Source organism: Armigeres subalbatus, chromosome 3 (genome assembly GCF_024139115.2).
Source record: "Armigeres subalbatus isolate Guangzhou_Male chromosome 3, GZ_Asu_2, whole genome shotgun sequence".
NCBI classification, from domain to species: domain Eukaryota; kingdom Metazoa; phylum Arthropoda; class Insecta; order Diptera; family Culicidae; genus Armigeres; species Armigeres subalbatus.
Window position 1 is genome coordinate 203,469,748 of NC_085141.1, and position 18,444 is coordinate 203,488,191.

At 40.4% G+C, this 18,444-nt stretch overlaps 1 protein-coding gene across 1 annotated transcript; it reads right to left on the bottom strand.

Moving 5' to 3' along the window:
- Nucleotides 1–329: 329 nt before the first annotated feature.
- Nucleotides 330–17,390, bottom strand: LOC134223966 (IDLSRF-like peptide). The gene is made up of 4 exons (XM_062703184.1): nt 16,949–17,390; nt 11,877–12,005; nt 11,616–11,814; nt 330–2,435 (listed from the first exon to the last, which is right to left on the bottom strand). The coding sequence occupies exons 1-4, from the start codon at nt 17,067–17,069 to the stop codon at nt 2,288–2,290; spliced, it is 597 nt and encodes a 198-aa protein (XP_062559168.1). The 5' UTR covers nt 17,070–17,390; the 3' UTR covers nt 330–2,287.
- Nucleotides 17,391–18,444: the final 1,054 nt, after the last annotated feature.

Here is an 18,444-nt window from a genome sequence, read left to right on the forward strand (position 1 = left end):
GTTGGGTGGTGGCGCCTAAAATTTTGACAGCTTCTTGATGAGAGGTACTATGCGATGCCAGCGCCTCCATGAGATTGCCACTTGTGTTGCGTTTCAAAACGCCCGGTAAATTCCTTACACACGATTGAGAATGGACTTATATGTCTGTTCTCTGTGATGAAACTTATAGCACTAAAAAATTGTCAGTTGGGTAGCTTTTTCAAATGAATTTTTGCCAAGGTTTTTATATTTACGTGTATGGAGGAGTAAAAAGCTTGGTATTGTCGCAAAAGATTTATTAAGGAATGAATTTCTCTGATATTTCTACAAATAAATAAATCTAAAAGACATGTCGCTAAGAGAAAATAAGACTTATAATATATGAAGTGTTTTCAGGCCGTAAATTATATTCCCATAGATTTTATCTATGTTTCATTGCACATGATTGCACAATAAAACATAATTGTTATAAAGCTTTTACAAAAAAGATATTAGCTTCATGTCAATTTGAAATGTAAACATATATGCAGCAAGGGTTTAATGTTTAAATAATATCAATTTAGTCAACGAAAGTAGATGAGTAATACAGGGTAGATATTTTTGAAATATATTTAAAATAGTTATCGTTTACGTTCGAAGTTAAGCTCTGGATAGTATACAAAGATAGATTGTGCATGTTGCTATAGACAGTCTGTGCCGTTATAATAGTTGCGAAATGGAGTGAGTTATGCACGAAGATGATTGCCCTAACTTTGGATAATTGTATGAGAACGGAATAAACGAAATTAAATATATGTATCAGGGATATGAATTTCTAGTCTAATTCGTGGCACATTGGAACAATTAAAAGTGTTTCAATAATACAATGTTAATGAAAATATTGCTTGCAAAGTTTTCTTTCTTATATCCAACTCAATATAAAGTTTATCAATAAAACAGTACGATACATATTGCCTATGATTTTTAAACAGTTCATTTGCTTTGCAAATTTGATATGTATTTGATATGCTTCTCTGCGGACTGTTTTCAGTATTAGTAAATTATTACTCGAATTCAAGATTCCATTGCTCAAAAATAATACTTCTCTGAAGCATATGAAACAATTTTTTTTTTCAAAATTCTAGAAAACATGATTTCACAATAGTTCTGTCTGTTTCGTGTACGTGTGATATAAAGGTAAAGTGAAACTAAACAATGTCCATTACCATTAGATATGTTTGACATCTAGTTGTTCGTGCAAAACATCTAGAATGTATTCGAACGTGAATAGAACTTTTCATGGTACATTACGCAGCAACATTGATTTTGTTCTTTGTTGCTTTCATAAGATGAACGATCGATATGTCTGCTTGTGATTTTTTTTCTATTAGTGGTCTCTCATAAGATATTGGGTTGTTCTCCTGCTATGCTGCATTTCTGCACAACATTTTTTTATTCATTTGATTGATTCCAAATTTCACTCGTCCTTCAGGTTATTTTCCTAAAATATTTTTGTCTGTCATAAAAGGGTAGGAATGTTTTGTAAATACGAGTTAATATATGTGGCATGGGTTGATTGCACAACTGTTTTGTTTTTGTTTATTTATGTTCTAGAATAAGGTACACAACTCCTTCAGATTTGTTTGAGTTTGGGATTGCATGTTAAATGGAGTTCCTTTTGTAGACCTGGAAATTAAATTTCGTTGCAAAGCTTAGCTCATATTAAAAGTCTAAAGTCTATTGCAGTAGAGCTGATATGTTTCGTTTAATAGCCTATACCAAAGAAAATAATATCAATATATTTTCCCTGTAGCTCAAAGCTATTATAAAGATGAGCTTACTGAAACTCCACGTCACTCTTTCCATAAGATGTATCAATCCATTATTTATCATTAATTTCTTGCGATTTTCGTTCAATTTAAGCACTATAATATGGACGTTTCTGCTGATGAAGTTCAACTAAATGTGTGCACAGTATTTGACAACTTTTATCTAGTTTAGAGAATTGTATAAATATAGATATGCGAACATGTATATTTATGAACAATATTTGCTTTTTTAAGATATAAAGAAACCCTGTTAAATCAAATATTAAAATAAAAATTAAACAATATAAAAATAAACATGAATTTACAAAGGCAGATACGTGGTTAGGAAACTATTTGTGTCAGTCAGTATTTCAGAACCACATAACTGGCTTTAGATGTAAAACCATTTGCAAATCTCCATATTAGTAGTTATACCCTTCGTATGAAGATCCCAAATAGGAGTAGAACTGGGGCTGCAGAGGAACTGAATAATAATATGGCGAATATGATTCTGGTGCCACTCAATCGAGAAAGCCTGTATTGACTAATTTTTCGAGGAAAAACTTGACGTCGCCGAGTTCGGAATCCTTGATGCCTATCGATTTAAGCATTCCTAAATCACCGTTTTCCACCGCCATGAACACGGATCTCAAGTGCTCCAAGTCAGACCTAAAAAGGGATATAATTAGAATATTAAATGCTTTGAATTTTAGCACGATTCTCGATATGAAAAGTTTATATTATCAAGTATTTTAATTTTATCGACTTGAATTTAACTTTTCATAAATACTGGACCGTTAATATTATTAAATATTTACATTTTATCGACTTGATACATTCTTCATAAATCTTCTTCTTCTTCATTGACATTACATCCCCACTGGAACATTGCCGCCTCGCAGCTTAGTGTGGCTTAATAGCTGAGCAGAATGGATACGTTTGCGTGCGTTTTGACAGTTTTACTAAGGGAAAACTGTCAAAACGTAAGCAAACGTATCCATTCTGCTCAGCCCTTTAGTGTTCATTATACTATAATGACACACTGGTGGTATAAGTACTATGGTACAAGAATCTTGGAGCAGCTCCGCAAAGTACCACACACGACTGAGCCTACCAAATCAATGAACTAGTTTAAAAAAAAACAAGAATCTTGAAATGAGTACCGTACCGATTGCCAGTGTTGGTAAAAACTCAAAATCTCAAAACTCATGGATGATTCAAATCAAGCGTGAGTTCAAACGCACCCAACTCAGCACCTAAAAGCTCATGGATGAGTTGAATCATCCATTTGAATCATCATAGGTTTTCTTTTGTTCTCCTTCGTTAAAAACAATCGGCGATTATTGTCTTTATCAAAGATAGTCTTGGAATAATTTTCTTGTCCTCTTGTAGAGTAGAGTGGGGCAAGAGTACGCACTTAGTTTTCAATCGATCATGTGGCCCTTATGAAGCAAGCTTCTGCATATCAAATCAGTGTCGATGATTCATATACTCTTCCTTTCTTCCTTCCTTCAGGTGTACGACAAATATTGAAATTATTGAGATTCGTTTTAGTAGAACCCTTATTGCAAGACAAGTGAAAAACGCACTCTTACCCCACCGGTGGGGTAAAAGTGCGCATCGGGTGGGGTAAGAGTACGCATTTATCCAATCATGTGCTTTAAGTATATATTAACACAAATAAGAGTTAATAACATTCAATTGATGTTTAATGAGCATATATTAGGGAATGTTTAAAGATTACGTAACTCTTAAAGAGCGAGGGGGTCCTAAAATGTGCACTTTCATACGAAAAACCATTGTTTTTTATATATACAAAAAACTACAGAGGTGAAAATATATATCAGGTTACGCGTGGCGTACACAAAGGCATTTTCCTTAAAGAAAGTCCATCAATCACGTAACGTAAAATTTGGATATTTCATCACCCCTCCCACCCATCACACTATTTATATGAATCCTCTAAAAATTATATGGATCCTCACACATCTCGCAACCCCTCCCAGCTAAACGTTGCGTAATTTATGAATGTTTCTTTTGATTAAATGAAATTATCATTTAGATGAAATTGTGTTTTCGTGCTATGTTTAGGTGTACAACAAGTCCTAATACAATTTCATTATTTCGCTTCAGTGCTTTGTTCGCTAAGTCCTTTCTAACACCAAATTACTTCAACTTATCCTAAAAACTTGTGATAATTTCAAATTCTGTCCCTTTTTTTAGTTGTGGATCTTTACGCTTTGGAAGAAGTCTTATTTCGGCCGGAGATACGGGTTTGACATCATAACTTGAAGATTCATATGCGTACTCTTGCCCCACCGGTTCCTGCGTACTTTTACCCCACAGTCCCAAAAATTATTCAAGTAATGGTTTTGACTTCTTGGAAAACCAACCGGATTGGTGTTCTGTACCATAAAGTACTCTATACAATAGGTTATCGAAATGGTATAATGTTCACCTGATTGAACGTATATTTGGTAATGAAATACTAGTTGCGGAAATCCAACTATTTTTAGCAAAATGACCAAAAAGTTATCTAACTCCATATCTCCCTTGTTATTTATTCAAATCGTTTACAATTACACATGATAATAGTTGGCCAGAATACCTGTCAAACTGATGCAGTGCTGCTAGTTTATCTTTTTTTTATTACTTTAAAAAATCGAAAACGTACTCTTACCCCACGCGCACTCTTGCCCCACTCTACTCTACCCAAAATCACTTTTTTTTCCAGAAGTGTAAACCCAATTGCGGGGAAAACTGTACCGGTAAAATTCCCATCTCCTCACATGCAGATCCCGTGCGGGGGAAACAATTCGGCATAAATTCATTCCGCACGGGAAATGCGGAATCTGATGGGAATACTTGCGGAAATGATTTATTATATGAAAAGAAGCCAGTGAGTAGGGATGTCGTAAAATTTCGATTAATCAATTACTCTCGATTCTGATCGATTATTGAATCGATTCATCATTGAATAGTAATCGATTATCACAACGATGAATTGATTAATCGAAGTAATCGATATCTAAGCGTTGTCGAAAAATCCCGATTAATCGATTAGTAACTAATCGGTTACTCTCAATTCTTGTCAATTATTGAACCGATTAATCGTTGGGAAGTAATCGATTCAAAATTAATCGATTATCACAACGATTAATCGATTAATCGAAGTAATCGATTAATTTGCGACATCTCTACCAGTGAGGAGTAAGTAGTGAGAAGTGAAAAAAAAGAAATGACTAGTTAAAAATGAGAAGTGAGTAATGGGAAGTTGAGAAGTCAATGTTACAGCGGCTTAAAGGTAGCTTCACACCTCGGGAATTTGGTCCGCGGAATTTTTCCCATGTGTTTTTACGTATGCGATGTTTTCTGGAGTTGGGCACGGAAAATCAAAATCCAGGCCCCTTTTAAAATGCACGGGGACCAAAATCCGGCGGAAAATTTTCCCGAGGTGTAAGATAGCCTTAAGGCCCCCACGCAATAAGCGGACCGGCGACGGAAACGCCAGATTTGACAGTTAGCCCATATATTTTCTATCAGGCCGAGCAAGCCAGCTGCGTTACCTGCACTGTGATTTTGCAGCACGCTTAAACGCCGGGCACATCGAACCCCCCATGGGGTGCTTGCTGTTCACAGCTTTGCTGGAACAAATCAAACTATTGGGAAGGTTCGTGCAGCATTGTGCCTTATGTCCCTCCAATCCGCAGCGTCGGCAGAGATTGCTTCTGTCAGGGCCTTTGCAGTCCCATTGCTTGTGCCCCGGTTCCAGGCACTTGAAGCAAAGTTCGGGTTGCTCGTATATGACCATCCCACCTTGACGCTCCCTAACTTGACTACCTTGGAGGCGTCCGCTGCAGATTTCCGAACCAATGCTACCTGCGTCCCTGCCGGACCTTTCCGTAGCCGACCAGCTGCGGTGGGCGTCTCCACTTCACACTGTCGGCGCAGTGCCGTGACGAGCTCTTCGACTTCGGTGATCTCGTCCAGGTCTTTAACCCTTAGATTCACCTCCATCGCATCTTGACCGTCTCGCCAAGGACTTCCTCCACCAACTTCTTGTAGGCGGCGCCCTTTTGCGAGACGTCCCGCTTCAGCTCGAGGATCATCTCGCCCATCCGGGTACGTCTTATTCAACGTACGTCGGCGCCGATTTCACCGAGCTTGACGTCACTCCTCATCGCCTTCAAGACGTCCGAGTACTTAGCCTCGTCCGTTTTGATGACTAGGGAATCGCCCCTGGAGCGATTGGCGCCTACCATAGACTTTTTGCTACCCTCATTCGCCGGGGCCTTCTTTTCGGCCCTTGACGTCTTCGGTTTCCTCTTGTTCTTGACCAGGGTCCAGGAGGCGTTATCCCCCTTACCACCGTCTTTCGTGGGTGGACGGACCTTTCCAGGTCCTTCCTCCCCCGGTTTTGGAGGTACCTGGCCGGGGTTCAGCTTCCCAGCCCCACTACCCTTGTACGGGGTAGTAACCCTTCGCGTTTTGGAGCGGCTCCCAGGGAGCTCATCCCCTGGAGGCTGTCTCCTCCGTTTTTGTGTCTGCTCCGTTGGAGCAGTCACCCTCGACGTGCCCGCAAATACTTGAGCCTCAGTCTGGGTAGACTTTGATACCACCGTCTTCGCTGGCACGCACTCGGTCGATTCAACTTTGCCCGAGTCCGCGAATCCTTGGGCCTCAGTCTGGGTAGACCTCGACTCCACGGATTTCACGGGTTTACACTTGGCCGTCCCGACCGCCCTCTCCAGCTTGACGTCCAGCATCGACTTTCAAAGTTTCTGCAAGCTCCTCTTGAGGTCCTTACTGATATTATGCTTCGATGACGCAAAGTCGATGATGGCGTCCAGCTGATCCGTCGCCACCTCGAAGGCCGAAAGCCCATCGCGTTTGCGGTTCATCGCCTTCACAAGCCATGGGCCGTCTATAACCTCTACCGGCGTAGCCTGGGAGATGGTTAAGTGACCCACGCTGGCACTGCGCACCGAGCTGCCGACTATTGCTTCTAGCCTCCCAGGCGGAGACCTGAACAACCCACCTCTTGCGAAGGGGTTGTCGCCTACACTACTACCACTAATTGAAGAATTGACTTGGTTTTCCATTTTGGTCCCACGAGTTGCTCGGGAAAAGAGGTCCACCTCGCCAGAGTCCAGCATGACGCGGTAAGGGACAATTACTGTGGAGGGTGCCCAGGTACCCCACAGGCTCCGTTAAAGGTCTAGCTCATTATTTCACCCCCCTGGCCATGCATCCCCTCGGCACGGGTCGCTTAACGCCTTGGGATTAGGGGTTAGAGACGATGGTCCCCTTGGTCGCACCCACTCACTCTAGCTGATGTCAGAAGGACAACAGTGCCCAGGCTGCGCTACCAGCTAAGTACGCAACCCTTAGCTGGCGGTCAATTGTCATCGGAAGACCCGTGGAAGCGTGAGATTGGAACTTGTGAGGACCAGAGCTGTGTAGGTCGTTCCTTCCTAGATGTCAACTCACCATTTCGCAGCCCTAAATCAGTCTCCCATGGCATGTCAGAAGTGAGACCCTAAGTAAGTTCCACATGGTGTGTCAAAGCGTGTGTTAGGTAGAGTGGCAGGGTGTGCACCCAAATAAGTCTAAAATTGGTGTGCTAGAGCGTGAATCCATGCAAACGAATTTTCTTCAAAATGACTAAGTTTGTGCTTCGGAATATTCTGAACAGAAGCTGCTATTTACTTTGATGTGTCTTCTTGCTTCAAACGTGAAGGAACACATATGATGTTGCTTGAGTTGATTACGCACACAATCAAGTTAATGTTACTGGGAGTCGTTCGGGGGTGCAAGTGTACATGAAGATTACACTGTATATGCAAGAATTTGATAGCTGTGTGTCTTGCTATTAACCGGCTTCATGAGCATCCAACTAAAGCCTCAAACACAATGTCAGCGGAACGGCAACGGAAACTGCAAATTTGACAGAAAATATATGGGCTAACTGTCAAATTTGCCGTTTCCGTTGCCTTTCCGCTGACATTGTGTTTGGGGCTTAAGACTCATATTGTGTCAGAGCGTGCCAGAGCGTGTCAGAGGGTGTGTTAGAGAAAGCACCCAAGTAAGCCTCATAAGGGATGAGTGCTTGTCTGAATGATCGAGTACAATAAGTACCTATATAGTAGCCTATCCCCCAGGAGTAATGCTCGGAGGCAGTTCCTGGGAGAAACAACTGGCACAGCCCAGGGAGTTTGGTCGGTATTATCTTAACTGGTCAAGTCTGACACTCCAGTACACTTCCGTGTGGTAGCTTGTCAACTATTAAGCAACCCAACAAACATTCACTAGTTGAACTAACATCAGTGTGATGATTTAATTCAGCGCTGTGTTGAATTATGTCTGTACTATTTCTTATCACAACTTCTGTCCAAGCTTTGTTCACACAATTTTGGCGAAGTTATACAACTATAACACCTCATTTTGAAAAACAACTTTATTAACTGATTCGTTAAACCTTCAATAAGCATTTTACTAAGCCTCAATTCAGCTACATGTGAATTCGAAAATAATAACGCATAGAAGGTAACATCAGTAAGATCTCCAATGAACGTATTTTGAAGCAATTGCTATTTTCATATAATCATTTTAAAATTTACCTAAATCGGGTCTCGAACTGCTGTCATTTGATCATCCGCCGGTAACGTTGTCATCCGCGCCATCCTTGATTTGTTAGATATGGCTCACTCAATGCATAACATAAATAATCTTATTGCTGAATATGAATCATAATTGGACTCTTATTCAATAAGTCGATCTGTTAAACTACAGTTTGTTAATAACTGTACAAGATTTTTATTTCAACCATTGTTCAGCCAGTCATAATCATCGCACACTAGGAAAAATACGTATAAAAAATGTCGATAAACGATAAAATAAAATCCGTCCACAATGCTATTTATGAACTTATGAAAATAAAATCAATGTATATTCGGCCTTCCTCAGAATCTCTTGATAATCGGTTGCGATATGATTGTCAAATGCTAATCCATGGGATAATATTGGGATTCCACACATCAAAGATTCAATAATTTCCCGATGTTATTCAACGGCGTTATGTCCGCCTTTTAGTAAATTTCGTTAGTTAGTAAAAAATTAGTTCAGCATGAATGCATGATTTTTTTTATTGCTCCAGCAGTTTTGTTCGTTATAATCTCCGACACTTTAATAAATCACGAAAATAAAAAGCATGTCTTGAAAATAAATCTTTATTTTTCTATCCAGTATTTTGCGCTCGATAATGGCGGCCGAGTGAGTGCCTTTTTGACATTCAAGAGGTAGAAAATATTTACATATTTCAATCGCAGTAGGCCTTGATTCATTGAAAATCATTGGCACTCATCCGGTATCAACAAACAAACAAATGTCAGGTATTTATTTTACGTTATTCCACCATTTGGTAATTTTGCCTTTCTCGTATTTTTTGGTAAATTTCATTATTTTCTAGGAATGAAGCAACAAGTCAATCAACAAGACAAGCCGCGGCGCCGGCCCCCAATCAAGCAATACTTACACTTGCGCTCAATGCTTTACGTGAACATCGACATCTCTTATACTCTCACCTTTCCCACTGACTGTGCACAATAACGTTCTGGCAGCATCTGTGCCCTAATATTCCACAAGCAGAGCGGCGAAAGTATCCTGACTGACTTAAGGCTTAAGGACCTCACTGTAAGGTTGAAAAAGGCCAAATTTGACCTTATGTAGGTAATTAGTGATAGAAACCCCTCTAATGAATCCCGTGACAAATATCAGCACAATGGCTTTATGCAGTTATTAATGGTTCGTAGCATGTCAATTGTAACAGGTCTAAGGATCAGTAAGTGTCAGTCAGCAGTAAGGATACTTCCGCCGCTCTGCTTGAGGAGTATTGTGGCAGTATCTGTCGGAATGTTATTGCGCACAGTCAGTGGGAAAGGGGAGAGTACAAGATGTGTCGATGTGCAGTGTGCACGCAGATCATTGAGCGTAATGCTTAAAAGTCCCCTTTTAAAGTATTGCTTGATTGGGGGCCGGAGGCGATTGGATAGGGGAAACGGAGTTTATTTTAATGCATCCAGCGTTGTGAACCCAGCCTGATACTACCTGGCTATCGCCTCACGCAGGTGTCCGGTTTCAAATTTCTTTTCCCTTAGAAAAACATATTATAATCACCATTGATTTGTCAATTTCTTGTGGTTTCATTCCTAGAAAAGAGAATATTATAAAAAAGGATGAAAAAAGTACCAAATCCTTGTACAACATAGAAGAAATACTTAACATTTGTTTATTTGTTGATACCGGGTGAGTGCCAATGTTTTTCAATGAATCAAGGCCTACTGTAATTGAAATATGTAAATATTTTCTACCTCTTGAATGTCAAAAGAACACTCACTCGGCCGCCATTATCGAGCGCAAAATACTGGATAAATCAAATTTCCCAAATCTAGAATCCAGATTTTCTCTCAAACTGAAAAAGCATGTTTTTTTTCCACTGTGCGATAGATCAGATAAATGTGAAATCCAATGGTTAAGAAGGACAAAGGTTAAGAAGGATGTCTAATGCCTGCTTATTAACTTACTATTCAAACTCAATTCGACCACCCTTTCAGCGCATCACATCATAGTCGAACAGAGAGCTTTAAAAATCATTAGTTCAGTACATTGTTAAACTTCCCCAATGTGCTGAAATGTGATAAAACGAAAACGTAAGTTCAACTTCAAATAAAGGTAGTAAACAAATAAATAGGCCATGTCGAATATTAGTTAGATTAAATGCTGAAATGAAATCTGTCTAGCAAATTATTCAGCATCCATTTTATTCAGCTATGAAGATCACTAATAAACAATAATTCAACCTAGATGCTTATTTGTAGCTTGTCGTTGTTTGTTGGGAAGTGCGTAAATGCATTCTCCCTTGTAAAAAAACACACACCCACACACACATACTGACAGATGATTCTGTTCCAATTTTGACACTTGACGGCACTGTTATCATAGTCAATGTATATTTATCTATACTTTGAACCCATGAATATATTATATCATTCATTCCGATCCGAGAAGGAAACACGGATGAATATGTCATCGGGGCAGCAGGGACTATGTCCAGAGCTTTACGACCCCACGGCATTTGCGAGTTAGGGGCCTGTCTAGGACGTGGTGGAGTTTGGTAGTGGGCTCTGTTACACCTATACAAAAAGCTACATGTGTCCGCAAGCAGGCCCTATCAAAGCAACCGTGTGCCGCTCAAAGTGCACAGGAGCCCAGTGAGCGCTAATTGGCATGGGGAGTGTCCCTACTTCGGTAGGGTAGTGCGTACATCAATTTTGCAGCAACATCCTTGAAACCTTTTTGTTTTGACTAGCAAACATATCTATATTTTATGGTGCATAAGACAAAAATAAACCCGTTTATAAAACTACACGTGATGAAGTTTGAGGCAATGTATCACCGTGTTTTCTGACATATTTATCGAAAATCAATCACTGACATAGTCGTCTGTGTCTATGACACAAGTACAATTTCAAAATAAAAAAACAAATGAAATTAAAGTAAGCAAGTTGGGTGGAAAAATCTCATAATGACTATAGTACAACATAATAAAACAATTAAATGAGTATACCCCCTCCATTCCCCTCATCTTTGCATCAAATGAAATCGAGCATACATGTGCGTCTTTCTAACGCCGCTATCCCGATACGTCGAAAAGACACGAGGTGATTTTGAAAAGACTAAATATAAGAAAACTTATACGGTGCAATACTGAGGTACTACGATAAGGTCAAAGAAAATGGGTTTGTGGACTACACGGTAATTGACTTTTCTCGTCAAAAATTGAAAGCTTACCTCATTAAATGCAATGCAGCTCCGAAATCTTCTATGGTCTGTGACTCACTGAGAGCTATTGCCACTTTTTCCACACCTCCCAGAGGTGCCAGTGCATCCCGTGCTTTACTACCGAACAGTTTTTCTAGGTAGTTCGGTCCATGCGAAGCTAATAAGCTTTGTAAAAATGATGCAGTTTCCTCAACTGGTGGCCGTTTTGCTGGAAAGTGAAAACATGAGTAACATACTCTGGATAACAAAGAGCTCTTGATGAATGTTTACCTGCCGTACAAAGCCTCATGTCCTCATCGTAACCGTCCGAGCAGTCAGGTGCTCCGTCGCACAGATATTGAATAGAAATACAATTTCCATCCCCTGGGCACTTGAACGGTTCATATGGATGACAGGCTTCTGGAAAAGGAAAATAATCAAATAGTAATTTCAATACAGGGTCTCTAGTTAGCCTTCAGAGCAAAGACGTAGAATTGCCAATCCGGAGATGTCGTGTTCAATTCTTGATCCAGTCTAGGATGTTTTCGGGTGGGAAACATTCTCAACTCCCTGGGTATCGTACCACACAAGATACATATTCACGCTCAGTTGTTATTCTGCTTTCGTCAATCGTGGACGTCTAGCAGCAGATTGTTTTCGGACTACGGCAACCGTTGTGGATACCGATCAGTTTAGTTTTTTTTTTGCTTTGTCTGCTTGTCGCGGTAGATAATAGGGTGCGAAATGATAGTGAATACGGTTCAATTTCGTTTCCCTGTTTCTGCTCCCCGGCCGAGCTGGGTTGAGATCGCTGGGTTTGTGCGGCAATTAGATGTGGATGTATCATCTATGGAAACTGTTTACAAAACAGCAATGGACAGATCACTGTTTGTTGAATTTGTTACAATGGATGCAATGCAGGGTGCATTGAAGAAGAATGTGGAACCAAAAAAGTTTCATTATTCTAGTGGAAAGACAGTTGAAGTAAATATGGTGATCGCAGGCAGTAATGTCCACTACATCCGTGTATTTGACTTACCACCTGAATTACCGGACAGTGAGTTATTGTCGTGTCTGGTGGAATACGGAAAAGCAGAGCGCGTGATCCAGGAAAGATTTCCGCCCAACTTAGGATTGGATCATATGTTTACTGGTTTGCGAGGGGTATATCTGGATGTTCAGAAGGAAGTTCCACCGTCGCTTGAAGTACTAAATTGGACCGGCAGAATATTTTACCAAGAGCTTCGAAATAAATGCTTCATATGTCGAGAGGAAGGCCATCGGAAGGACTTGTGCCCACAATGGAAGAATAGAAGTCGGGAAAACCAGGATCATGGCAAGCAAGTAGGGAAAAGCAGAGATGGACAAAACCGAACATACTCCGGAGTGGTGATCGGATTTGAACGGACAGCACCGGAGCAATCGTCAGTAGAAATAATAAAAAATTAGGTAATCGAAGAGGATGTAGTTGAGTTAGACACTGAGTCGACAACTGTGTCCATCCCGGATTATATGTTCGAACGCGAGAAGATGGCGGAAACAATGAGTTTCAAAAATAAAACTGATCGGATCTGGTTTGTGAAGAAAGGAGTAATGGGCTACACAGACTGTGTAAACGCATTGCGAAAGGAGGAGGAGAAAAAAATAATCACGATTGGCGAATCAGCGACTAGATCTAACTACGGCAGGTTCCATAGACCGGTCGCCACCGAAGAAAACCTCTCGCAGGAATGCTTCTCACAGCACATCAGAAAAAACTTCAGAATAAAATTTAATTGTTTATGAGCTTTTGGCTCCGTAGAGTTTTATTGTAAACATCTGAGCCTGTAAAATAAACGAAATGAGTAAAAAAAAAGATACATATTCATGTAATGGTGGGCATAAACAGCTTTCAAATATTACCTGACGAAATGCCAGGTACCAATTGTCAGAAGCAAACAATACTTGTGTCGAGCTAGACAATCAATGTTACGTTATGTTACAAAAAGTGTTTCTACGAAATATAGCCATCAGCTAAATTTTGTTGAGGTGGTACCATGACACCATGGATTCCCAGGGTCTTCTATCTAAAGTTCGTTTTGGAAATTATATAGCCTCTAAGTATCCAGTTTTCCGCGAGCGGCAATGGTCGCCAGCTTGCCTGCGGTTAGTCTCTGATTCGACGTTTGTGGAGATCAACTGCACCCACCGTTCGGAGCATTGTGATGTGATGGCGGTGCTGATGAAGTGAATTCAAGCCTGGTGAAGATGCTGATGAAGTGAATTCAGGCCTTAGATTGATCAATATACTCGGAACAGTGGGTGCAGTTGACCTCCATAAACGTCAAACCAGAGACGAACCCGCAGGCAAGCTGGCGGCCATTATGTTACGTTTTGACAGGACAAGAATTCAACAACTTTCTTTTCGTTCAAGTGAATTGATCGAAAATTTTTAGACGTTCAATTCGCATTCAATTCGAGCGACTTGTTCAATTCGCTTGCCCTGTCTAAACTTAAAATTACCACTCGCAGAAAACTGGATTCAGATTGTACTTTATGCCAATTTCCATACATTCAATTTTATAATAATAAATGGCTATGGAAAATTATGGACGAGAACACCTTCCCTGGGAAGCTTACCAGACTGACCAAAGCAACGGTGGATGGTGTGCAAAACTGCGTGAAGATTCAGGGCGAACACTCCAGTTCGTTCGAATCGCGCCGGGGACTAAGACAAGGTGATGGACTTTCGTGCCTGTTGTTCAACATTGCGCTAGTTCGAATGCTTTTTTCCGACTCATTTTATTCCCCACAATGGTGTCATGCGGAGAGCCGGGTGTAACAGCTGGGGTACGATTTTAAACAGACCCAGCCAATTTATTTGTTTCGCGGATGACATGGACATTGTCGGCCGAACATTTGCAAAGGTGGCAGAACTGTACAAACGCCTGAAACGTGAAGCAACAAAAATTGGACTGGTGGTGAATGCGACAAAGAACATGCTTATGGGCAGAACCGAACGCGACAGGGCCCGCCTGGGAGCAGTGTTACGATAGACGGGGATTCTTTCGAGGTGGTCGAGGAATTCGTCTACCTCGGATCCTTGCTAACGGCTGATAACAATGTTAGTCGTGAAATACGAAGGCGGATCATCTGTGGAAGTCGGGCCTTCTACGGGCTCCAGAAGAAACTACGGTCAAAAAAGATTCGCCACCGCACCAAATGTGTCATGTACAAGACGCTTATAAGACCGGTTGTCCTCTACGGCCATGAAACATGGACAATGCTCGAGGAGGACTTGCAAGCACTTCGAGTATTCGAGAGACGGGTGCTTAGGACCATCTTTGGTGCTGTGCAAGAAGACGGTGTGTCGCAGCGAAGAATGAACCACGAGCTCGCCCAACTATAGGGCGAACCCAGTATCCAGAAGGTAGCTAAAGCCGGAAGGGTACGATGGGCAGGGTATGTTGCAAGAATGCCGAACAGCAACCATGCAAAAATGGTGTTCGCTTCCGATCCGGCAGGTACGAGATGGCGTGGAGCGCAGCGAGCGAGATGGGCAGATCAGGTGCAAAACGACTTGACGAGCGTGGGGCGTATTCGAGGATGGAGAGATGCGGCCTCGAACCATGTTTTGTAGCGTCAAATTGTTGATGCAGTGTTATCTGTTTAGATGTAGACTAAATGAAAATGAAAATGGCATTATCTGAATAGGCTATTCAATAATTGATCATTTACCGATTTAATACATCTTCGCGCATAAACTTTTTCGCCGTTAGAACACCGACACGGGAGTACTTATCGCTGTTCTTATTATATCGCCCCGTCTCGAATGTATATCAGAATAGCGCCCCGTCATTCCGGGTTTCTATTTTATGAATAGTATAGATAGTGGAATATATAGATGAGCGAAGCTAAATCCTCTGTCTCCAAACGAACTGTCAAACGTGTTTCCAAACGAGCATGACGTCGCGATTTCAAAGGAAATATTAAGGGGTGTGATGTCATATGCTCCTGGTACACGGTCTGAAAACGAACCCAACCATGCTATTGCTCATCCATAAATAGATTCTGCTATCTATAATGTATAGCGACTTCATAAACACGTGGAGTTCTCACCGGACGTTGCTAAAAGTAGTCTTCTTCATCTACAATGGCTCCACATTCCAAATAGAATTTGGTCAGCTTTTCAACATAATACTATATATAGAGCATTATAAGCATTTCCTCAGTTGAAAGCTTTTCTATGCCCGCTATTGCATTTGCATTTTTTTGTGTGGCAAGCACAATGGATTCATTATGACCAGGGAGTCGAGAATGTTTCCCACTGGAAAACATGCTGGAACTGATCGAGAAAAGAACTCACCATTTACGAATTGGCAATCATGCGCCTTTGCTTGCAAGGCTTATTGAAGACCCGACGTAGTAAAATTTTATTTATTATTATATAGTTTTAAACTTTTCTAAATCCCAGTTATTCCTTCTGGGTTCCTTTCCTTCCAGATTCCCACCAGCTTTCCTACAGGAATATCTTCACACAAGAATGCTTCCATAAATTCAATATGAAGGATCACCCGGATAAATTTGTATAAGAATATATAGTCTTGGAAAAACTTAAAAAATAATTCGTATACGACCACGGAAGAAATCATAAGGCAATATGCAAGGACGTATGATGTTGGGTAAATCACAAATGAATACTTTTTTAAAACCTTTTCGACAATGATGACTCAAATTGTGACTATTATAATTTTTTATTCGAGTTTTAGTTTTTTGAAAATTGATTTTTTAAATTTTCATTCGGTCTAATATGTTGACAATCAAGAGTTTTCACAAGAATCAACAGATCAATTAAAAGGTGAAGGACGTCAGTGCGCCTGAATGAAAAAAGCGAATCTCCCATTGGTGGTGGGACACGCAACATTAATTTTGTTGTCGAGATGAGAGCGATATGCATTCAACAGATTTTCAACTTTGTTTGCGTTTCTCTCTTACTCTCGTTATCCACCCACACTTCTGATTTAAGGTGAAACGACTGGGAGTTAAATTTCTTACCATTTCCACATTGTGCTATTCAAAGATTAATGTTCGAAAAAATACACACATTCACGGAAGATGAAAACAGATTTCATCAGGACATACACATTCCATCTATCTAGTTTTCCTCTATATTATTCCAACAACTAAGGACTATATGTATAACTCATAATCATTAAAATTATTTCAGTACACATTTATGTAAAACAGAAATTTGACAATGCTCGAAGAGGCACATAACAAGCGCGTTCTCTCGCACATAATGCATAATCTTAATTGGAAATCTTGTCTGCCTTCTCGCTTTTTTTGTTGATGAAATATCAAAGTTGAATGAAAAACGCACTTACCACTCCTTTTTGAGACCGGAGGCATATGTCCATAAAGACGACTGAGATCGATGCCAAGTACTGCTAGAGGTAGTGACGCAAAAAGGATATTACAAATTGCAAACCAATGCGCTCTCGACATGGTGTAATTTTTGCACAGATATTCCTTTTTAGGACACTTATTCAGATCTGATTGGATATGCAGGCAAGTAAAAATAATAAAAATCTGCACTGATAGGATTGAGATGAGCTTAAAAATTTCTTAAAATTTGCTTCATCCACGCGAATAATTTTGAAATAAATTTCCAACTGCTAACACATTGCAATTATTCATTAATAATCGATTGAGCTGAACTTTTTTCAAGTAATAAAATTGACTTCTCCCTACTGACTAATTTAAATAAATTAAGCTTTTTTCACTGATACATATGAGGTTTGGTTTCCTCGCGCACTGAAGAAGGACTGTGACGTTTCGCGTAGGAAGTTTTCCTTTTTATCATAATTGGAAAATTATGGCGCATGTGCATGAAAATTCATTGTGGAAAATGGTTTCATCTTCGGTATAGTGAAAGAAAATGCGAGGCTACCACTGTGCTGTTGGTAACGTGCTTGTTCGGCATTGTTGGGAGTATATAGAATTCAGATTACGCAATTTATGATAAAAAATATCATGATAAATATAAACTTGATGCCAATCCTCATACATTAAATTTTCTTTCTACTCTTTAACACGATATTTATTAAGATAAATGTAGTAATCTGAATAGGTTATTATATGTATGCTATTTGTAGTAGGCGCAGAGTTATAAGAACGCTACACTGAGCTGAAATTGCATCTAGAATATCTAGAAGGCGTCTTCCCTTGTATGTGCGATTGGCCGGCCGTAGCTTAGTCACCTTGGACGGCCGAGAGCGGAACTCCTCCTTGACGATTAGGGCCTACGGCCCGAGGAATCGTCCGGTGAAGGACGTCACAATCCTTGACGGATTAGGCGCGGAAGCCAAATGACTTCACGGGCCGAACCGTGTGCTGGACCGTGGGCAGCTCGAAAAAGATGTAGAAAAAGAGGTCCAAAAGGACACAGGGGAAATAACTCCAAGTTTCACAATACAGGCTTCGGAATTACCTGAACACTTTCCCCAGAGCTCACACTAGCTCCCACTAGAAGGAGGGGGGTTCACTTTAAACTGCACTTAACTTTCACTCGTCTACAACACACGGATGCCTGATATACATAGAGGCCGAAATGGACAATGGCTACTCTTTTATACCAAATTCCCACTTTCATTTCCCGCTTTTGCATTTTCCCGCATTTTTATTCCATCCAACATGGTCTTTTGACATTACCTCCCATGTTGGATGTTTGGTAGCCGGCATATAACATTTACAGCAGTACAGGGCCCTATCACTACTGTGGTATTCTACTGTGTTTACACAAGAAACGTGAAGGGTCCGTAACAAACAACATAATTACAAAACAAAAATCCACAATTTGTAATCAAACGGTTACATTTGT

Bases quoted from the DNA above. Each gene is read 5' to 3' on its own strand.
- LOC134223966 (XM_062703184.1), bottom strand. From the start codon at position 17,069: ATGTCGAGAGCGCATTGGTTTGCAATTTGTAATATCCTTTTTGCGTCA. The intron at 12,006-16,948 runs GTAAGTGCGTTT...TTCCTTTTCCAG, and splicing joins TCCGGTCTCAAAAAGGAGTG to AAGCCTGTCATCCATATGAA. The intron at 2,436-11,615 runs GTAAGCTTTCAA...ATCCCTTTTTAG, and splicing joins GCTGCATTGCATTTAATGAG to GTCTGACTTGGAGCACTTGA.